This window comes from Sorex araneus, chromosome 1, assembly GCF_027595985.1.
Source record: "Sorex araneus isolate mSorAra2 chromosome 1, mSorAra2.pri, whole genome shotgun sequence".
In the NCBI taxonomy this organism is placed as follows: Eukaryota; Metazoa; Chordata; class Mammalia; order Eulipotyphla; family Soricidae; genus Sorex; species Sorex araneus.
In genome coordinates, this window is record NC_073302.1 from 978,519 (window position 1) to 1,000,303 (window position 21,785).

General features: G+C 68.6%; 2 protein-coding genes across 3 annotated transcripts; both read right to left on the reverse strand.

Annotated features, from left to right (window-relative positions):
* Positions 1–3,112: 3,112 nt before the first annotated feature.
* LHX3 (LIM homeobox 3) lies at positions 3,113–7,397 on the reverse strand. 2 transcript variants are annotated; one of them, XM_055122084.1, is made up of 6 exons: positions 7,313–7,397; positions 5,188–5,359; positions 4,483–4,685; positions 4,080–4,231; positions 3,827–3,998; positions 3,113–3,528 (listed from the first exon to the last, which is right to left on the reverse strand). In XM_055122084.1, exons 1-6 carry the CDS (start codon positions 7,395–7,397, stop codon positions 3,113–3,115), a joined length of 1,200 nt encoding a protein of 399 aa, XP_054978059.1. The 2 variants fall into 2 exon arrangements, with proteins under 2 accessions (XP_054978059.1, XP_054978055.1); XM_055122080.1 differs by lacking the exon at positions 7,313–7,397 and adding an exon at positions 6,388–6,495.
* A 1,201-nt stretch (positions 7,398–8,598) lies between these two features.
* QSOX2 (quiescin sulfhydryl oxidase 2) lies at positions 8,599–19,200 on the reverse strand. Its single transcript, XM_004613396.2, has 12 exons — positions 18,897–19,200; positions 16,931–17,031; positions 16,575–16,623; positions 16,127–16,232; positions 15,949–16,039; positions 14,515–14,660; positions 13,724–13,861; positions 13,515–13,644; positions 12,756–12,878; positions 12,502–12,652; positions 10,859–11,047; positions 8,599–10,266 (listed from the first exon to the last, which is right to left on the reverse strand). The coding sequence occupies exons 1-12, from the start codon at positions 19,198–19,200 to the stop codon at positions 9,815–9,817; spliced, it is 1,980 nt and encodes a 659-aa protein (XP_004613453.2). The 3' UTR covers positions 8,599–9,814.
* Between the last annotated feature and the right edge of the window lie 2,585 nt (positions 19,201–21,785).

Consider the following 21,785-nt stretch of genomic DNA (forward strand, 5'->3'; position numbering starts at 1 on the left):
GCACGGGAAAAGGCAGGGCAGGGGAGGGCGCTCTCGGGAGGCCACCCCATCCCTCAGTTCCCAAACACTCCCACCCCACCCTGACCACTGTCCTACCCCCTCGACGCCCCTGCCGTTGGGGACTGCCACCGCCCTCCGGCTGGCTGCCTGGTGTGGGGCCCCGGGTTCGAGTGCAGAGAGCAGCAGTGGCTTGTGTCTGCACTTCTAGCAGCCGCTCGGGGGTGGGACGGCCGAGAGACCCCGGGAGGCAGTGGGGAGTGGCCCGGCCAGCAGCCCCCCCGGCAGAGGGTGATTTCCGTTTGGAAATGGAGGCAGGTGAGACCCCAGAAGCGAGGTTCCCTCAGCCGCTGAGCAGGGGGGCCAGAGAGGAAGCGGGGATGGGCCTCTGTGAAAGGGACGGACCCCCAGGCGGGCCGGGCCCCACGGCTTAGGGGCGGCCCGCCGGAGACGCGGGGCCTCTGGGCTCCGTCCCCACCCCTGGGGTCCCTCAGCAGCCCGCCGGGAGCAGCCCGGAACACAGCCAAGGAGCAAAAATGAACAACGGCCAAACAAACCCCGGCACAGGGGAAGGGCTTGCCGTGAGCGGCCGACCCGGGTTCCACCCCGGCATCCCAACCCCCACCCGCTGTGCCCCAAACAGCACAAACAAAACCCGCCTCGCAGCCCAGCCCCCCTCCCCCAGAGCGGACAGGGTCCCTGCCTCTGCAGCCCCACCCCACTCGCCCCCTCATGCGGTGCCTGCCTGGCGGACCCCCACAGCAGCCCGCCCCGACAGCCCACTGATGGTTTCTCAGAACTGGGGTGAGAGGCGGGGACCCCCCCCCCCCCACCGCAGAGCAGCAGCCCCTGCCGCACTGGAGCCGGACCCCACCCCTCTCCTCTGTTTGTGCGGGCGGGTCGGAGGGAATATTTTTAGGGTAAAAAATGAGCCCGTGTATCAGCTCCAGAGGGCGGGAGTCCAGGCAGATGGATGGAAATTCTGCTTCTGAAGAGGACGGTCCCCATTAATTACGGGGAGGGGGCCTCACCCCGCCACGTGCTTCGCCAGTGCCAGAAGCTTGTCAACACTTTCCCCGAAGAATGAAAATGTAAATAACTTTCAGATTCTTCAACGTCACCAAGGTGTGGAGAAAGGTCGCGACGCTGGGTGCCATTCATCTCATCGTGGGGTTTAAAGAGCTTTTTGCTATTAAATTTCTTAAAATTAATGTTTTATGTTGCCCAGAGTAATTTGAACAATTATGGGCTTAAAGAATTGATTGTTCTAGCCCCTGGGACTGGCGCTGCAGACGGATTCCTTTAAGATAGCGCTGATTTATCGGGCGTTGCTCAACCTAGCAAGTGCCCCCTTCAGACCCTGGCTCCTGCCGCCCCAGGGCCAGTCCTGCAGACACCTAGGTCTGGTGCAGGTGGCAGGCAGAGGGGAGGCGGGAGGGAGCGGGAGAGTCCTTGGGCCCCCGCTGCTCGTGTGGATCTTGTGCTAAACGGAAAAAGACGCGTGGACGGACCCTGCACTCAGGAACTCGGCTGCGCCACCTGACAGGGCAATCAAACTCTCGCTGAGTTCAAAAATGACCTGCAGCCCCCAAAGTAACCTGCCAAGTGCCCCCATGCTGCCCCCGCCAGCCGGGCGCACCCGGAGCCACGTTTCGGAGAAAGGGGCAAATCACAAGCCCTGCCACTCTCACACCCGCCTGCCCAGCCCCTGCCGCCTCTCCCGTCTCTGCCCCAGATTCAGTCTGGGTTCCAGCCATGCCAGGGTCCGCGGGGGCGCCGGACAGAGCGTCCTGGGACCCTTCCTCTCCGTGCTGGAGGAGCGGCCCGGCCTGCCCTGCCAGCGCCCCAGCGAGGGCTGGGACCCTACGCCCGCGGCTGCCAGCTGGCGACAGTCGGCTCCCAGGGGTGCACTTAACGCTTTATTAACCTGTCAGCGCCTAAAAGGTCCCTGGGGCCCGAGGGTCGGGGAGGCGGGACCGGCTCCCCCACCCCTTCCAGGACCAGAGCTGACCGGCCCTCCCTAAGCCCCAACGCCGCCGGCCAGCCTCTTTCTCCTCCTGGGGCCAGAACCCCAGAAAGTGCCCAGAGCCGCCCCCTCCTCCTGGAGGCTGGCTCTGCACACAAGCCCCTCCCCCACCCAGCTCGGCCTCTCCCGACCTCACCCCTCCCTTCCTTTCTCCCGACAAATGTCCTGAGTTCCCTCAGATGAAACGGCTTAGAGACCCCCAGCCCCCAGTGCCCCTGGGAATTTGTGACCCAGGACCTGGAGGGACAGGGTCTCAGAACAGCTGCAACTAGTGGGTGACTCAATCAAAGCCCCCTCCAGGGCTGTCTGCGGAGCCCCCTTGCTCCTCACCCTGTCTCCCCATCCTACCCCACCTCACCCCCGCCTCTGGGACCCCTTTCTAGGGGCAGTGCCTGTCTGGGGTTGGGGCCCAGCGGGAAGCGTCTCTCCCCACACCCACCCCAGGACTCAGCCAAGGTCAGAGGCAGGTCTGAAGGGCCCGACCAGCGTGTCCACTCTGGCCCCGCTCACAGCAGAAGCCTCCTGGGAGAGGCACCAGCTACTCCCCAAGAAAAGCCCCGCGAACCTCTGTGACTGTAACTGACAAATTTATTGAGCCTCGTAAGGAGCCGTAAAGAGCCGCGGCTGCCCGGAGAGGCAGACCCCGACGCAGAACAGCAGGGAGCTCGGGGCGCCCCACGGAGGGGCCGGGGCCGCGGCCCTCGGGCCAGCCTGCGGGACGGGACAAGCCTCCGGCTCCAGCCCGCCCAGGAGCACGAGGGTGTTTGGCAGCAAGCCCCGAGGCTGGTGCTGAGCGGGGGGCAGTGGGGAGGGGAGCAGACGGGGATGGGGAACAGACACACCTACAGCTGTCCAGGCGCAGGGTGAGGTGGGGACGGGGCTGCGGGCACGGGTGGGAACAGCTGCAGCTGCTGCCGTCGGGGAAGTGTCCACGAGCCCGGCCCAAGTGGTGGCCGGGCGTGGGCCAGACGTTGGCCAAACGCCCGTGACCGTCCGGAGAGAAGCCTGCGGGCGGGTCCTTCTGCCCGGAGCTCCTGCCGCCTGCGCTCACGGCTTCCCCAGCCGCTTCCATTAGCGTCCGCGCCTCGGTCAGAACTGGGCGTGCTCCACCTCGTCCAGCCAGGAGGCAGGGCTGGCTGGGAAGTCGGGGTAGCCCCCGCTGCTCCCCGTGGACAGGTCGGAGCTGGGCCCGTTCCCAGTCAGTGCCCGCAGGGGCGGGGGCGCCCCGGAGGCCCCGGCGGGCACGAGACCCAGGCTGGCATCGGGGTACACCAGGCTGGAGAGCAGGGGCTGGGGGCCAGCCAGGCTGGGCAGAACCGGGGAGGGGGCCACGCCGAAGGGGCTGCCCGGGCGCAGCTCACGGTACTGCTCGGGGCCGGCCAGGCCGCCGTGCTCCAGCGGGAAGCTGCCGGGGGCTCCTGCGGGCCGGCCCAGGCCCGGGGTGGGCTCCCCCAGGCCACCGTAGAGGCCATTGGCGGGGCCCATGTCAGCCACGGGTGGCTCGTCTGCAACGGAAGGGGAACGTGCTTGCTCGCTCGAGGGGTGGCGGCCTACCTCCCGCACCCGGGGCCCCACCCGGGCGGTCTGGGCGACCCCAAGGGCCGGATTTGGTTCTGGAATTCCCCGTGCTGAGCGGGGTGCGTCAGGGCCCGGGAGACTCCGGGTTCGCCATCCAGAGTTGGGGTGGTCTCGGACAGAGGTGGGGGCGCTTCGCGCTCCCCTGAGAGAGGATTCTAGGGAGGCGCGACGCGGGGCTCCGTCCCAGGGCTGGGCCGCGGGCAGGGGCGCGGCGCCCACGCCTACCGGTGAAGGAGACCTCGGCGTCGCTGTCGGGCGCTTCGTCCTGGACGCTGTCCTTGCCGGGCCGCGCGCCGGCCCGGGAGCGCTTCATGCTGCGGAAGTACTGACCCCAGCGCTGCCGGCCCGCGTCCTTCTTCAGCCTCTTCTCCTTGGCCCGGCGGTTCTGGAACCACACCTGGGGGAGGAGGGTGAGTGCGGCGGCCGCCCCGCCGGCCGGGCGCCCTGCCCCGCCCCGCCCCGCCCCGCCCGCGCTGACCTGCACGACCCGCATGTCCAGGCCGGTCTCGGACGAGAGCTGCTCGCGCACGTGGCGCGCGGGCTTGGGCGACGTGTTGTACGCGCTCTTCAGCGTCTCCAGCTGCTTGGCCGTGATGGTCGTGCGCGGCCGCTTGGCGGTGGCCTCGGCCTCTGCGGGGGGGCGGAGCGCTGAGGCCGGCCCCGCCCCAGCCCCCCGCAGCCGTCCAGCCCCGGGGGGACGCGGGGTTCCAGCGCCAAGCCCCGTCCTGGCACTCCAGCGCACCCCCGCAGCCACGACGGGGCAGGGGGAGGCCGGCGGGTCGGGTCCCTGCGTCCTGAGGACGCAGGACAAGGAGCCCCGGCGCAGGCACGGGAAGGCGCCCGGCCGCGCTGGCCTGTCGCGCTGGGCGGGGCGCACCCACCTCGCTGCTTGGCCGTCTCGTAGTCGGCCTTGCACACCAGCCGGCTGTCCTCCATGAGGTAGAACTCGTCGCCCGTGGCCAGCTGTCGCTTGCACACGACGCAGGAGAAGCAGTGCAGGTGGTACACGAAGTCCTGGGCGCGGCGCACCACCTGCGTGGGCGGGATGCCCAGCTGGCATGCGGCACACTTGGTCCCGAAGCGCCTGCGGGGCAGGGCACGGCGCGGCTCAGCGCGGCGGCGGCGCCTTCGCCCGGCGCGGGTCAGGGCTGCGGCCGCGGCCGGCGCAGGGTCCAGGGGCGCCCGCCCGAGCGCCGGCGGGTGGACAAAAACCAAACGCAAACGGCGCGAGCCCATGGGGTGCTGGGGGCCCACGGGGCGGTCGGGGTGCAGGAATAGGGCGGGGGCGAGGGTTGGGGTGGGGGCCGGGGTTTGGGGCCAGGACGGGGGGAGGGTTTGGGGGTTGGGGCGGGAGTTTGGATGCGGGGGTCAGGGCAGGATTGGGGTGCGGGTTTTGGGGGTGTTGGTTTGGGGTTTGGGGCCTGGGGTTTGGGGTGGGGGTTGGGATGCAGGGGTCAGGACGGAGTTGGGGTGCGGGGCGGGGCTGGGGCAGGGTGAGGGGCGAGACGGGGTTTGGGGCGGGGGCGGGGTGCGGGGGCGGGACGGGGTGCAGGGGGGCTGTGTGGGGGTGCCCTGCGTTCGCTCACTTGAAGAAGTCGTCCTTGCAGTAGACGCTCTCCCCGCGGCTGAAGCAGCGCTCGGCCAGCGGCGTGTGGCAGTCGCTGCATTTGAGGCATTTGCTGTGCCAGTGTCGGTCCAGCGCCTTGAGGATGAAGCGGTCCAGGATGTGCTGGTCGCAGCCGGCGCACAACGGGATCTCTGCGAGCAGGGGCGCAGTCAGAGGGTGCCCACACCTCAGCCAGGGGCCTGCGGGGTTCTAATGCCCATGGCCAGTCCACAGATGTCTTTTCAGGAGAGCCGGGACAGGCCTCATGTGTGGCTGAGGCGGGAGGGTGCTGCCCCCACGCCCTGCCCCAGATCAGCGGTGTGGCTGGAAGAGGGTGCCCGTCCCCAGCCCTATCTGTGCCAGCCGGGTCGGGTGACAGATGCCGTGGGAACCCACACCCAAAGCCGTCAGCCCCACACTTTTTCTTTCAGGGACCCAGGCTGGGGTGCCCTGAGACAGTGGGTTGGAGAGAACAGCACAGGGTGCCTGGAAATTTGAAAGATGCCCGCGGAGAAGGGAGTGCCGGAGCGGGAGCTCAGCCAGCGAGCCACCCCTCTGGTCACTGCACCGGCTGGCGGCTGGACTGTCCCATGGTGTAGGCGAGCCTGGAGGACGGACCCGCCTCGGGCAAAACTGTGGCTGGAGCAGAATGGGGCTGCCCCGCGCACACGGCGGCCACCGCGGCCAGGCTGAGCCCCGCGGATTCAGCACCGGGGCCGGACAGCGCCCGCTGTCCCCTCGTCCCGCGTGCAGCAAACACTGCCGCCACGCTCACCTCCCGCGCGCTGAGCTCCCGCGTCCCGGCTTCCCGCTCTGTCCCCTGGCTCCCCGCACTGTCCCCCGGATCCCTGCACTGTCCCCCGGCTCCGCGCACTGTCCCTCCGCTCCCGACCCAGCCCGCACTCGGGGCCTGTCGGGATTAGCGGCTCCCCTGTGGGTCTTCAAGACGGGTGCGGTGGGCAGGGCCGACGCCCGCTCCGGCCTCCTCCCGCTGCCCGCTGACCCTCCATCCGGCCGCCGTTAGAAAACGTATCACCGAGCGGGGCGCCGGCACCCGGTGGACCACACGCGCGGGAGGCGGGCCGGGGCCGAGGCCGGGGGGGCCCCGCGATGCGGTCAACACCCCCAGCCCCGGCGGCTGTGGCCCCTGCCGCCAGGCCCCGAGGACGCGGGGACCCACCTCGCCGCAGGTCCTCGCGCCGCGCCAGCAGTGCCAGCAGCAGGTCCCCGCCCGCCGCGTCCCGCGCAGCGCCGCGCTCCCCGCGCGCCTCCATGCGCCCCTCCTGGCCCGCGCGTCCGAGCGCTCCGGCGCGCTGGGCCGCTGAGCCGGGGGCCCCCCGGCGGGCCGCGCGGGGGGCGGAGCGGCGGGCGGGGCGGGGCCGCGGCGGGGCGGGGCGGGGCCGGGCCGGGGGCGGCACGTGCGGGTCCCGGGAAGGGTCGGGGCGGGAGCCGGGGCCTCGGGACGCCGCGGCGGGCTGCGGGGCGGGAGGTCCTGGGGTCCGAACCGCGGGGACCCCCGGCCGCTCGCTGCCCTGTCCTCAACAGGTGAGCGCGCTGGCGGCGGCCTAGACCCCGTTCCCCGCCGCCCGCCAGCCCGTTCCCCGCAGCGCAGGCCCCTGGCACCGGGCACCGGGCGGGCTGGCGCCGGGCAGCAGCGCGGGCCGCCTGGAGGCGCCCTGCGCGGCCTTTGTCGTACGCCTCCCGTGCCCGGGGTGCTGGTCGGTGCGCCCCACGGCCCGGCACGGGGTAGGCCTGAGAGCCCCGCCCCGACAGGGACTCCACTGGTGCCCCCGGGACTGAGGGTCGGTCGGGAGGCGATGGAGGCGGTGGACGCTCCCGGCAGCAGGTCGTGGGAGGCCCTACGCTGTCTTGGCGTCTGGGGACAACGTCTCTATTATCTCCCAACGTCTGCGGCAGGCGGGAGGCGGGGGCTGCGGGCCGGCGGGGCTCTCCTCCCCCTGCCTGTTCCCGGAGCTTGTGCCCTCGCTCGGCCCATCTGGGGACCGGGCGACGGTTTCTCTGGCCGCCCCCGGCCGCGTGCGCCCGGGTCCTCCGCCGCCCGCCGCTCGGGCCACCGCGTCCCTCCCGCCCGGGCTGGGTCTTACCCTGGGGCCCGCCGAAGGCGCAGATGGCAGCGGCCGGGGCCCCAGGCCCGTCTCGTTCTCCCTGCAGCTCCGTCTCCAGCAGCATCCTGCGGCCGGGCAGGCGGGGGGCGGCGGAGTCCCAGGCCGGCTGCCCCTTCAGCCCGCAGGCGCCCGCGGTGTGAGCCCGGCGCTGTCCGCGGTGCTGACGGAGGCGCGCGCAGCCTCCCGCCTCCGGGGACCCCCCTAACTGCCCACCGGCCCGTCCCCAGCCCCCGCCCCCACTCCTCCTCCGCCCTCCTCGTCACCTCCACACCTTCCCAGGTCCCGGCCACCTCCCCCTCGGGCTGGCTCCGCCCCGTGCGGAGTGTGGAGTGCTGGTCTGGAAGGTTGCGCTCACCCCACCGGCCGGGGCGCCAGGCACAGCTCGGGGGAGCCCTGCAGCCCCAGAAGCTCCTCAGGACTCTGAGGGTCCCCGCGGCGGCGGGGCTGGGCACTCTTCTCTCGGAGGGGCCCCAAGCTAAGCCAGAGGGGGAGGTTACCGGGCAGCCTCTGCTCAGGGCACGGGGCAGCGCTTCTGCCCAAACCACTCCCGAAGGCCGAAGGCCGTACCCTGACGCATTGTATAGCTGCCGGGCAGCCCCCAGACAAAAGCCCGGTGTTTGAAGGAGAAAAACAATGTGTCGATGTGAGGCACTGTTGCCAGAGCCTCAGGCCGGGGCGGCAGAGGGCATCTGGGCACCTTCCTCTGCCCCTGCCAAGCCCCTCCACTGCTCTCAGCCCAGCAGCTTGGAGGACTGGTCTCCCAATGGAACGGAAGCTGACCCCCCTCAAGCTTCCGTTCCACACGGGAAGCTGCCGCCAGAGGGGTGGGGCGCACCACACCTGCCACGACGGGGCAGTGCCGGCTGGGGCTGGCACGTGGCTGCAGCAAGCCCATGCCAGGTGCCAGGTTCTGCCCACGCCAGCTGTGGTCCTGGTGATGGCCCAATCAAACTGGGAGATGCCTCAGCCATACAGAAACCAATTTTCAGACACTGGATCGATTTATTCTAAAAAGTACCCATTGTACTTTACACAAATACAAAATGTTCACTTTTTTTGTTTTGGGTCACACCCGGTGATGCTCAGGGGTTCCTCCTGGCTCTGCACTCAGGAATTACTCCTGGCAGTGCTCAGGGGACCATATGGGATGCTGGGGATCGAACCCGGGTTGGCCGCATGCAAGGCAAACGCCCTCCCTGCTGTGCTATTGCTCCAGTCCCCAAAATGTTCACTTTTGCCGCAAGTAAGAAATTTCAGACATTCCATGTCAATTAACTTCCTTTTAATCAAAATCCTTCCATTAAAAATAAATAAACATTTAAGTTATCGAACTGTCATATTCATTAGTCTGTATGCCTCTTAAATCCCTACAATCAGAAAACAGGCCCCCCTGGCCGGGAGGTGGCATGGTCTGGGCGGGCACACCCTTCCCAGCAAGAGCTGCTCCGGCCAGCACCAGCACCCCCGCTCCCATCCCGGGGAGCACACAGCAGCCATGGAAACATGCTCCTGGGGGTGGCTTTGGTTGGGGCCAAACCCCAGTCCTCGGGCAAATCCTGGCACTGAGGACCGAGCCCAGGTCTCCTGCAAACCCTGCTCCTGCCACAGTGCTCACCAGCCCTCCCTGCACATGAACATGAAGACTGAGGGGCAGGAGCTGAGGCAGCTCAGCGGTCGGCAGGGGGCCTCCCCCAGTGCCACGAGACAGCAGCAGGGCTGTCCTCTGGGGCCCATGGACGAACTGGGCATCACGTGCACGGCAGGCACACGTACACAAACACGGAAAGCACACGTGCATGGCAGGCACGTGCCTACACAAAAGGCAGACGCACACACACAAGCACACACATGCAAGCACACACAACAGGCACACACACATGGCAAGCACACACGGCAGGCACACAAATACAAGCACACACGTGGTGGGCACACACGCACAGCAGGCACACACACTCAGACACACAGTGGGCACACACACACACACAGCGGGCACACAGTAGGCGCACACACACATCACAGGCACATACTCTCATGGCAGGCACATGGGCACAGAAGCAGGCACACACGTACCAATAGGCACATATGCGTACGCAGGCACAGCCGTGTGCAGACACAGCTCTGAGACACTGTCCACAGAGGCCCCGGTGTCCTGCCTGTGTGTGGAGGCAATTCCCGCTCCCTGTTGTTTCCCGACACCGTGTCACAACAGGAGGGACGACGCCCAGCAGAGGGGCCTGGCGGGGAGGGCAGCGGGTGGAAAGGGCACTGCCCCTGCCTGCCGCTCTAACAGCTGAGCTCACCGTCCTCCCCCTACCCAAATCAGGCACCCAGGGTGGGGCCCGGCGATGCCACGAGCCACGGGGAGGGGACAGGCGGCCGGCAGCCCGGCCCCTCCTCCCCGAGGAGTCAGCGCTCCGGGTGAGCGGAAGGCACCAGCAAAGGGCAGGGGCACGGTGGTGGACGCGGTCTGATGGGGCCGCGCTACACGGCCGGGTGGGACAGCCGGACCTTCCAGCGCCTGGAGCGCGCCCGGAAGAAGAAGTACATGAGCATGAGGAAGAGGGAGGAGGCCACGTAGAGCAGGACGCACAGGCTCATGTCCAGGCTGGAGAAGCCCATGCCCAGGAGAGGCACGGCCGCCTCCTCCGCACGGCCGCCCGCCCCGTCCACGGCCCGGGGGGTGTCCAGGCCAGCGGGCGGCCTGTGGGACGGGCGGGGCGTGGGGCCGGGGGCGCGGGCGGGAGGGCGCGGGCTCCCGGGCTCGGCGGCGTGCGTGTGCAGCAGGTTGCCCGCGCCGTAGTGGCGCTGCAGGAACACGAGCACCTGCTCTTCGTCCCAGTGCTCCGGGCCCTGGGCCTCCTCGTGGCAGGCGGGGCAGAGGTCCGGCTCGGGCCACGGGGCCTTTGGGAACTGGGGGTCTTCGCTGGGATGTCCTGGGGGCGAGGAGAGGGAGAGAGCAGGTGGGGGTCCTGCCCGCACAGCCCTCCGCAGCGGCCAGAGCCTGCGCCTGACCTCCCCCACGTGGAGGGGCTGGGGAGGGGCCCGCAACCCCCCGCCGGGAGCACCCCAGAAACCAATTCCCTTTAGTGCCCAGTCGCGAAGCGCTGCCGTAATACGGTGGATTAAATAAAATACAATGGTTTAATGCATTTTCTGCTCATCTCTATTAAGATTTCTCAGTGGAATTATTTTTAAGCCTAATTTTAATCTGCTGCTGATTTAGGAACAGTTGGAATTATTTAACGCTGAGGAAACGCATGCATCCTATTTGGTCGCTTCCCCGCAAGCCACCGTGAGGGTGAGCGGACGCCAAGAGCAACGTGGATGCTAGGAAGGCTCAGGCCCTGGGCCAAAGCCGCGGGGTCCAGTCGCCACAGGGCCTGTGGCTGGGGGCCAGGAGCACTGCAGGGAGAGCCCTCTGAGAGCAGGGCTGGGGCGGGACACGCCTGTCCCGCTCAAGGTTAGCACAAAGCCCACCCAGTGCCCCCCACTGCCCGCGCCCACCAGGGCCCGCACGGCCCTCACCTGCCAGGCGGCTGTTGACCACGTTGTGTTTCCTCCAGAGCCACAGAATCGCCTGCTCCGGGGTCTTCACTGTGTCCAGGGACTCTCTGGCCATCTCCTCAAAGTGCTCCCCGCACTCCCGGCAGCCGAAGAAGGTGCGCACGTAGCCTCGCACAGCCTGCAGCACCGCCTGCGGGTCCCCCTCCAGGCCTGCGGGGGGCGCAGCTGTGTGCACGTGCTCACAGGAACGCCACACGCGCTTAGACACAACATGCATGCTTACATTATACAACACGTGTTCACACACAACAATGTACTTACACACCACACGTATGCTTACACATACAAGCCATATATGTGCTTACACATACAACATGTACGTACATGTACTTACACACGTGTTTACACACGTCCTTATATACACATATGCCCACACAGCATGTGCTTACACACGTACAGACATGCTGCTACACATATATGATATGCTTACACACACAACACCTACTGGGATACCACAAATAAGGCACGTGTATGTACACATATTTGCACACACGGAAACACACGTGCACAGTCAGGTGGCACCTGAGTGTTTCTGACTAGAGTCACAGGGCAGGTGAGAGGAGCTGGTGAGTGGCTGTCCCCAGGGCCGACAATGCTAGGCGGCCCTTGACCCGAGGACACGAGGCCCTGCTGGACCCTCAGTCCGGGGTCTGGGTGAGGGAGCTCCCTGAGGCCTGCCTGTAGCACCCCAAGGGCGGGGCCCTCGCTCAGGGTTCCACCCCTCTGGCCACGGTCGAGTACCCCGGGAAGGCAGGCTGTGGGGAGGGACAGCCCCGGTCTAGGTTCTGGGTGCAGTGCCACCCCAGATGGGAAGCAGGGGTCGCCTGGAACGGGGCAGAGGCCAGCATGGGCCCTGGCCCAGGCACTGGATGCCCGAGGTAAAGCAGATGGGGTCGGGGAGGAGCAGCGGCTGGGTGGGAGGAGGGGGGAGGAGGGCTGGGGTCGGCAGGGAGGAGGTGGGGAGGAGCGGCTGGCTGCTGGCTGGCTGCTGGGGGCAGGCCCCTCCCTGGCGGGGCCCGCGGGGCCCCTGGAGCCGGCCAGCTGCCGAGCAGCCCGTAATCTGCTTTCCGCCCTGCTAAGCGGCCAAGTGGCCGCCCGCCGCCCGCTACCTGCGGGATTAGCGCGGCTTTCAGCGCAGTAAGAGGAGACCAGCGACACATAATCCAGCGTCTCAGGCTGACCCACTTCTGGGGGCCGAACGGTGCCCCAGACAGGGTCCCCGCAGCCGCCCACAGACGCCCCGGGGGCGCTCCACGCTGCTCTAGAACTCGGGCCGCTGGCACCTCCGAGATGCCACTCGCTGATTCTGGGACCAGGGGGCTGGGGCGACACCCAGCACTGCTGGGGGCTGCTCTGTGCCTGGTGCCACTGCAGCCAGCTAGGGGGTCCCGAGATGCCGGGTGGGCCCTGGGCTCGGCCCCACGTGCTCGGTCCTGCGAACCTCTCACCATCAGTTTCTCAAGCAGAACTGGGCTGGCTCAAATCAGAAGGCTGGGGTCCCAGCCGCAGCCCCGACGACTCCCCCCACCGCCCCTGTTCCTCCAGCGGCCCCTCCCACAAGTTCCGGGGCCCACGGGGGCTGTGACTGGAGCCGGGGGCCCTACCTGTGCCCTCCAGGGCTTCTGGGTGTGCCCAGGCGGCGACGGTGAGGGTGTGGAAAAGCTCCCACAGCGCGCAGGTGTAGCCCCGCAGCTCGGACTGGCTCCCCTGACACGCGACCCACGTGACACGGTTCGTGAGGGACAGTCCCGAGATCTGCGGGAGGCAGGCGCAGGCTGGCGGGACGGGCAGTGGGAGCGGGCACGGGCTCGCGGGAGGGGGCAGGACCACAGGGGGCAGCTGGGGCCACCCGGCTCACCCGCATCTTGTTGTCGATGAGGTCCAGCACAGCGTGGTAGGGGACACTGTCCAGGGGGAGGGTGGTCAGCCACTCCTGCAGCGCCTCCAGCAGCTTCCTGACGTGCGGCCGGCCGGGGAAGAGCTGTGTGGACATCGAGACAGTGGGCTGCTGCCCTGGGCTGCCCCCAGGGCTGTGTGGACACTGGGACCGTGGGCTGCTGGGGTGGGAGGAGGGGGCGCATCTGAGCATGGAGCCGCCTCTGGGATGCCCCGGGATGCCCCACCTCCTCCAGCGCGAGGCGGGGCCACAGCGCCCCCTGCCCTGTCAGAGAGGCACGGCAGGCACCACTCGGACACGCCCTGGCCACACCGCACTGCGGGCGTGCAGGCCGGACACTCTGGGCGTGGAGGTGCGGCCCCAGGGCCCATGCCCCGCACTCCCCTGAACGCTGCCGGGGCCTCACTGCCAGGAGGGGGGCTGCAGAAAGGGACGCTCCCAGCAGTCACAGAGGGGACGCGGGGCCCGTCTTCCGCAGCCCCCGGGGTCCAACAGGCCACGGCACAGCCCGGGCTGCCGGCACCACCCGGCCCAGGTCACAGGGAGTGACCCCGAAACAAGGCCCCACAGCCCCGGGCCTCGCAGGGCGCCCTGTGGAGGGGACCCTGACCGGCCTGCTGGGGCTGACCGCGGCGGGCCGTCTCAGGCGGGGACGAGTCCCTCGGAGCTGCTTCCCGGAAGCCGGGTGCACCAGGGCCAGCGGGAGGGGAGGGGCCGCACCTTGGCCAGGACGGTGACGAAGGCCTTCAGAGTCCTCAGCTCGGCTCCCGCCAGAGTCTTGTGGGCAGACAGCTCCACACGCAGGAGGTAGTGCAGGCCCGACTCCAGGTCCGCCGTGTACAGCCTGGACCTGCGGGACACGCGTGTCTGCACCCGCGTCTGCTCCACACGCCCCCACTCCCACCCCACCCCTGCTCCTGCGCCCTCACCTGTCAAAGTCTCTCCGCTCCTCCCCCCTGTCTGCAGCTCCTCCTTCCCGGGGCTTCTCGGGTGGGGACAGCGCCTTCTTCCTCACAGCTGGCAACGACTTCAGATAGGAGGAGAAAAAGGAGCGCAGGGGCTTCGTGCTGTGGACAGGGCCAGGCCGGGCTCAGGGCCGGGGCAAGGGCTCCTGGGCTTTCCCTGCCTGTTCCCTGTGGCCCATGGTCTGGGTTCCACACAACTGATCACAGCAGCAGCACCCGAGGGACTGACCGGGACGCACTGGCCACAGGGACACAGGCCTGAGCACTGGGCTGCGGGACTCAGCACTGCTGCCTCGGGCTCTCAGGGCCCCGACGGGACCCACCCTGCAGGAGGGCCACAGCAGCAGCGCCTTAGGACCTGTCAGTCTGGAAAGCCGGGTCGCTGCCCGCTAGCCTCATCCCTACGGGCCCAGCCAGGCCCAGGCAGTGCCCACGAGGGCCAGCAGTGCTGAGGCAGCAGCTCCGGCAGCTGCACCATCACCTCCCCCGGGCCCCCCAGGACACGCTTCCGCTGTGAAGGTGACACGCGGCTGGGCCCGCCCCACCTGAGGAGCAGCGGCAGTGCCAGCCTGTCTGTCGGGCGAGGCCCCACGCTGCCGCCTGGCCCGCCAGTCTTCTCTGGATACGGTCCAGGCAGGAGGGAGCCTGGCCCGCCCATCTCTGCTGGGGCGCTCGGGGCCCTCAGGGCACCAGCACCACCCACAGGGCTCTGGGGAGGGAGGCCCGGCCGGGCAGCTGCAGCCACACACACTCACGTGTGGACCACGCCGTGGGAGCCATTGGGGGCGATGAGGTAGCAGGAAGGGCTGGAGGAGACGCCCAGCTTCTCTAGCAAGGCCCTGTCCGTGTCCAGGGCCCTCTTGACCACGATGTTCTCAAAGGGGGTCAGGTCCAACATCACCTGCTCACAGGGGACACTCACCACCCCAGCCAGCACCCACAGAGGCAGGAGCAGCAGTGCAGGGGAGTGGGGAAGCGGGAGGGGGGAACGGGAACAGGGCTGCAGGGGTGTGGAGGAGTGGGGGGCGAGAGCAGAGCTGCAGGGCAGTGGGGGAAGGGGCGGGAGGACAGCTCAGGGGTGTGGGGGAGCGGAGGGGCGAGAGTAGGGCTGCAGGGGTGTAGGGGAGCGGAGGGGTTAGGAGCAGAGCTACAGGGGTGTGGGGGAGTGGGGAGTTAGGAGCAGAGCTGCAGGGGGGTGGGGGAGTGGGGAGTTAGGAGCAGAGCTGCAGGGGGGTGGGGGAGTGGGGAGTTAGGAGCAGAGCTGCAGGGGGTGGGGGAGTGGGGGGTTAGGAGCAGAGCTGCAGGGGGTGGGGGAGTGGGGGGTTAGGAGCAGAGCTGCAGGGGGTGGGGGAGTGGGGGGTTAGGAGCAGAGCTGCAGGGGGTGGGGGAGTGGGGGGTTAGGAGCAGAGCTGCAGGGGGTGGGGGAGTGGGGGGTTAGGAGCAGAGCTGCAGGGGGTGGGGGAGTGGGGAGTTAGGAGCAGAGCTGCAGGGGTTGGGGGAGCGGGGGGGGGGGGTTAGGAGAAGAGCTGCAGGGGGTGGGGGAGCGGGGGGGGTTAGGAGAAGAGCTGCAGGGGGTGGGGGAGCGGGGGGTTAGGAGCAGAGCTGCAGGGGGTGGGGGAGCGGGGGGGGGGGTTAGGAGAAGAGCTGCAGGGGGGTGGGGGAGCGGGGGGTTAGGAGCAGAGCGGCAGGGGGGTGGGGGAGCAGGGTTAAGAGCTGCAGGGGGTGGGGGAGCGGGGTTAAGAGCTGCAGGGGTGGGGGAGCGGGGTTAAGAGCTGCAGGGGGTGGGGGAGCTGGGGGGGTTAAGAGCTGCAGGGGGGTGGGGGAGTGGGGGGGTTAAGAGCTGCAGGGGGGTGGGGGAGTGGGGGGGTTAAGAGCTGCAGGGGGGTGGGGGAGTGGGGGGGTTAAGAGCTGCAGGGGGGTGGGGGAGCGGGGGGGGTTAGGAGCGGAGTGGCAGGGGAGTGGGAGGGGCGATACTGAGGATCCCCACCCCAGCAGGGACCAGGTCAGGCACACGCCGGGACCACCGTGTGCTGGGAAGGGCCTGGAGGTCTGGCCCCCCACAGTGCCGGAATGGGGCGAGCTCCCCTGCACCCCTCCCAGGGTCCTCCTGTCCGTGGCAGGTCAGGCAGCACCGGCCACGTGCCAGCCCGAGGAGCCCACGGGAGCCGGCAGCAGACGCAGACCCTCACCTCACGGCCCACGTACGAGCTGTTGCTCTCAAACACAATGGCCACGTAGCGGCGGTCGTGTGAGTCGAGGAGGGCAAGGACGTCGCTGGGCCTTTAACGGGGGGAGAGGCACGTGGAGCTTCTGAGCGGAGCGGGGGCCGCCCACGGCCGGAGCCTCAGGCCCTCTCCCGGCACACACCTGATGGGCTCCAGCGGTGGGCAGGCGGGCGGTCTGTGTGCAGGGGGGTGGCTCTGCAGGAAGTCCACCATCGTGTGCCGCACGGTCTGCAGCTCCCTGTCGGGGCCTGCACACACACGGGCACACCATGGCCACGCGCACGGCCGCCCCGTCACGCCACGCCACGCGCACGGCCCGAGGCAGGGCCGGGCGTCAGGGGTCCAGGTGCCAAGAACCTGGCACGGAGAGCACGGCCTGCAGAGTCCCCAATGGGGGGCCTGGGGCTGGGGGCTTAGGGCAAGGCCGAGACGTGGGCCTGGGGTCTACCCAGGCCCAGGAGGCTCCAAACCCAGCATACGTGCCCCCGAGCACCACCAGGAGCACAGACCCACCTAGGGGCAGGGCACGCAGGGCAGAAGGGCCGGCCCCAGAGGCCGCCGCGGGGCTGGTCAGGGCACGCGCTCCTCACCTTTAAAGTTCTCTCCCACCGTGAAGTCCTTTGTGAAGGCCCTGAAGTACTGAGAGGTAAGAGGCGTCAGGGCCCTGCAGAGGCGAGGTCCGGCAGGCCCCGCCCTCGGGGAGCGCCCCTGGGCACCCCCGCAGGGTCACAAGAGGTGCCTCCCCTCCCTCCCCAGTGCGACACTCAGAGCACCGGGCTCTGGCCACATGGGTGTCCACGCTGACCCAGGGACAGGGGCAGCGCCCAGCCTGGCCCCCGGGGCAAACTGGGTGCATGGCCCCGCCAGGTTCCAGCCGACCCACCGACAGTACTGGAGGCCCCCGGACTGGGGCAGAGGCCGTGGGGGTCTGGGGGTGCAGGCTCACCCGGAAAGTGGGGTAGAAGTGGACGTCGTAGGCTCGGCACACCTCGTGGTTCTGCTCCTCGGCACAGTCCAGCACGCCCACGCGGATGACAGGGGCCCAGTCTGGGGAGCAGGTGGCGTCAGCTGCTGCCCGGCCGGGACCCCTCGCCCCCCGTCCCTCACCGCGTCCCTCCCTGGGGAGTCCCGGCATGGTGCGGGACTGCGACGGCCCTCGGACCCGCCACCCCCCCAGACAGGAGGAACAGAACCCGGCTCCTTTCTGCCCGAGGCCCGCGGGGGGCGGCAGCAGCTCCTTCCCGGGGCGCCTGCACCCCCACCCTCCCAGCTCCCAGCCTCACTCCCGGGGTGGCCAGCGGGTCAAGGCCAGTGCCAGACTGGGCTGCCCAAGGACTCCCGCTGGCCAGCACTGTCCTGTGCAGCCGCTGGCAAGGCCCGGGCAGGAGAGGGCACCCGTCCATCTGTCCGGTTCTCACAGCGCCATGCCCGGCCCACCCCCACCCGCCTGGCCTCCAGTCAGGAGATGGGCGCAGAGTCCCCTAGAGGGCAGTCTCGGTGGCACCACGGCTGCGGCCATGGACGCGGGAGTGCGCCCTCCCGGGCACTGGGGGCAGCTTCCCGCATCCCAAACAGACCAAACGGCAGAGGGACAGCTGACACGGGCCTGGCGCAGACGGAGGGCAGGGCTGCCCCAACAATGCCGCTGCCCAGACCTGGCCCAGAGAGGCCCAACGTGCCACGGCCCGGCGCTGGCCACAGGGGCCCTGACTGGCCCGTTTCCCAGGGCTAGTGCTGCTCCAGCATAGTCGCCCCACCACACTCGGCCTGCCCGCAAGGCCGTGCCCCACAAGGCCAGCGCCCCGCACCAGGGGCAGACGCCAGGGAGCCGGAGCTCGCGCACGTGCCCAGGACCAACAGGCACCCACGTCCCCGGGCCCCCGCCCTCAGCAGCGGGCACTCCTCAGAGGGCCCTGGGCCGGGCAGGCGTACGCAGGCAGTCCCCGCTGCTGGGGGCAACACCCCACGGCAGAGTCTCAGGCTCTGCGGGTCCCAGCGTCTCCAGAACGTTCTCTGGACTGCGCCCCAGGGGCATCCACGTGCTCTCCCTCTCCTGACCCCTGCCCGAGCGTGTCTGGGCTTGCCCCCGCGAGGGAGAGGAGACAGCTGGGGTGTCACCGTCACTGCCGCGGGGCCAGTGTCAGGCAGACGAGACAAGAAGCTGCGGTGCCCCTGCCTGCTCACGGCCATGCCACACGACCGGGCACGAGCTGGGGGCGGTTGGCACAGGTGGCAGGGCCACGGGGAGCTCGGCCCACACCGGGAGGGTGCGGGGTGGGCAGGGCGCCAGCGGGCGGCCCCTGCCTTCAGGGCCACACAAGGGGACCGGAGCCAGTGGGCACCGAGATCTCCCCTGCCCGCCCCGGTACAGACAGGCCCCGGGAGGCCCGGCCAGTCTGCAGCTCACCCGGCCCCGCGGACACCCCAGCCCGGGGTGGGGACCGTCACACCGGAGCCTCAGCTGCCCAAGTCCCCCACGTCAGCGGGATCTGATGCCTATCCCAGCCTGGGCGGGCCTCCGGGTCACAGGCCAGTGCTGCCCCCGGAAAGGCCGAGGGCCAGAGAGGGACCGGAGGGGCATGCTAGGGGCCACGTGTCCCACGTCAGTGATGTGCCCCAGCTGCGGCCACACGTGGCCTTCCGGGGAGTGGGGCCGTCCGGGCGTGAGACAGACGGGACGCAGCCGGGGGCCACACGCAGCCTTCGGGGGCCGGTGCCAGATGCCACCAGCGCCCGGGGCGGCGGGCAGAGGCAACAGTGGCCCTTTGTTCCCGAGCCACCTTCTCAGAAGGAAAAACACGGCGTTAATCTCCGACGCGCCAAGGAGGAGCTGCCGCTGCCAGGGCTGGGACACGCTCGGGAGACCTCGGTCCCGGGGCTCCGCGGGGGCGCCCGGCCCGCGGCCCGCTCACCTCGCACGTCGGCCGCCAGCGCGCGCCAGGTGGGCGCGTAGCCGATGCAGTGGCCGCACCACGACGAGTAGAACTGCAGCAGCCACGCGGCCGAGCTGTTGGCCAGGGCCGCGCGCACGCTGCCGCTGTCCAGCACCCGCACGGCGTCCTCGCCCGCGCGGTACAGCCGCGCCGCGCCCGCGCCCGCCGCCAGCAGCACGAGCAGCGCGGGCAGCCGCCAGCGCCGCGCCGGGGCCGGCCGGGCCCCCCGCGCCCCCGGGCCCGCCCGCCGCGCCGCCGCCGCCGCCGCCGCCGCCGCCGCCATGTTGGAGTGCGCCGCGCGCCGACCTTTCACCCTGGCAACGCGTCACGCGCCCGGCCCCGCCCCCGCCAGGCCCCGCCCCTCGGCCCGCCCCCAGCGCCGGAACGCGCCGGCCCCCGCGGGGACCCAGCCCCCCCCGCCCCGCCCAGGCCCCGCCCCAAGCCCGCCCCAGCCCGCCCACTCCCGGCCCAGACCCCAACCCTATCCCGTCCTCGGGAAACGGAACGCGCCTCTCGGCCCCGCACCCGCGCCCGGCGCGTGTGGACCCAGATTTCCGCCCCACAACCTCCTCCCCGACCCCTCCCCGGCCGCGGCCCCGCCCCTCCCACTCCCGCCCTAGCCCCGCCCAGGCCCGCCTACTCCCGCCCAGGCCCCGCCCCGCCCAGGCCCCGCCCTCAGCTCGTCCCCGCGCCGGGTTGACAGAGGCCCGGACCCCCCAACCCTGGCCCTGGGAGAGGCGCCAGATTCAGGGAAAGCAAATCCCGGCGGTGCGGGGCTGCAGTGGAGAAAAAGAGCCTCGCGTGTTGGAATCCGCCCTGGTCCGGTCTCTGGATTCACTGTTGGCAGTGGGGGTCGCACAGGCCCTCCGAGGGACTCCTGGACTGGGCGTTGGGGTTGCTCCTTTGTGTTTTGTTTTGGAGCCATACCGGGCCGGTGGGGCTCTGCTGCCGCCAGCAGGTCAACCTGTACCTGTGGGCGAGTGCATCAGCAGCCTGACGGTGCCCTCAGGCTTCCAGATACCCCCAAACTGCTGCTGTGCCTGTGGCCAGGCCCCAACAACTTGGGGCCAAGTTTATCAAGAAATTAAACGGCCTAAAGTTAGGTACGTGGGAGCCACGCCCACAAACCGCGTCCACTCCACTATAGATTGAAGGCAAGATGGCACCCACAGTGCCCGGACCTCTTGCGCCCTCCAGAACTCGGCTCACTCCCTCGCAGGCACGGAACTCCACCCGTGATCCCTGCTGGAACTCTACGTGTGATTCCTGATGGACATCGCCGGCTGTTCTGCAAGATTCGGGCAGGATGGCGTCGGCGCGGCACGGAGAAACCACAGCAGTGGTCGCGGCGTCGCCGCCTGCCCCTGCCAGGCTGAGTCGAAGCGCCATCGGACACAGAGCCGTGGCGGCAGTACGCACAGTGGCTCATCCGCCGTGGGGTGCTGTCAGCAACCGCAGGGTGACCTGGGACTCGGCGCAGGCGTTTGACCTGGCACAGACCCTCCGCAGTAGGGTCCCGCTCTGCCAGCTGCTCAGCAACCTCCGGGCACACTCCATCCACCTCAGGGAGATCAGCCTGAGGCCGCAGGTGTCCCCGGTGCTGCCCAGAGACGCAGGCAGGTGTGTGTTTGTCAGTGTGCAGAGCATACAACATGCCAGTCGACCAAAAGCTTACACTCGGTAGACTGGGGACACCTGTAAAGGCGATTAGAGGCTGCCCCAAAAGCCTCGTCTCTCTCGGAGAGCCCAGCAAGCTATCGACTGGCGCCCGCCCAAGCAAGTCGATGAACAACGGGATGACAGTGACAGTGATACAGCGATACCTGGCTGGTGCTCAGGCCCTATCCCAGCAGTACAGTTTGGGGAGCAGTGTGGAGCTGGGAATTACTCCCGGGCTCCCCCAGGCGAACATGCGCCCCAGTCTGGCTCCCAGGCCTTGACCTTCATTGTTTTATTTTGGGGCCACACCTGGCGGTCCTCATGGTTTACTCCTGGCCATGCTCAGGGGACCATGTGGGGTGTAGACGATGGAACTGAACTGGGCTGGCTAGACGCAAGGCTATAAGACTTAACTGCAGGAACGGTAGCAAAACATCCAGGGCAAACAGCTCATGATGCGGAGCTAAAGCCTGGAACATCACCGGCCCGAGGGCCCAGGATGTGACCCTGAGTCCGAGTGAGCCCAGGGGACCCCCAGGCAGGCCTCCTCACTCTCCCCACTCCTGGTCAGCTGCCCCCGGAGCAAAAAAAAAAACAAAAAAGGGTTAGGGCTTTGTCCCTGACCTCGGTGGATTTCTCAGCAGGTCTGTCACTGTCACTGTCATCCCGTTGCTCATCAATTTGTTTGAGCGGGCACCAGTAACGTCTCTCATTGAGAGACTTATTGTTACTGTTTTTGGCATATCCAATACCCACGGGTAGCTTGCCAGGCTCTGCCGCGCGGGCTCGATACTCTCCGTAGCTTGCCGGGCTCTCCGAGAGGGTCTATAAATAGTTATTTTCTTTTGCATCATTCAAGGGGCCTTGTTTTTTATTGCTGTCCTCAACTGATACCGACCAAGATTCTTTTTGAAATGGAAGATGTTATCTGGGCTGTGTGACCAAGACAATTAGCAGGACTGAAGTGAGCTGACCCGGCCAGCAGCAGCCCTCTCCCTGCCTCCGAAGGGTGACACATTTAAACAAGAAAAGAGTATTATCTGCACACACACACACACACACACACACACACACACACACACAACAGGCACACAGGGTCCAGCCTTCCCTCTGCTCCTCTTGCCACGGTTCTCCCAGAAAGGGTTTGTGCCCCCTGGGCAAAGAGCTGGGGAGGGGGAGGGTCCCCTGAAAGGGCCTGGCCCAGGGGCC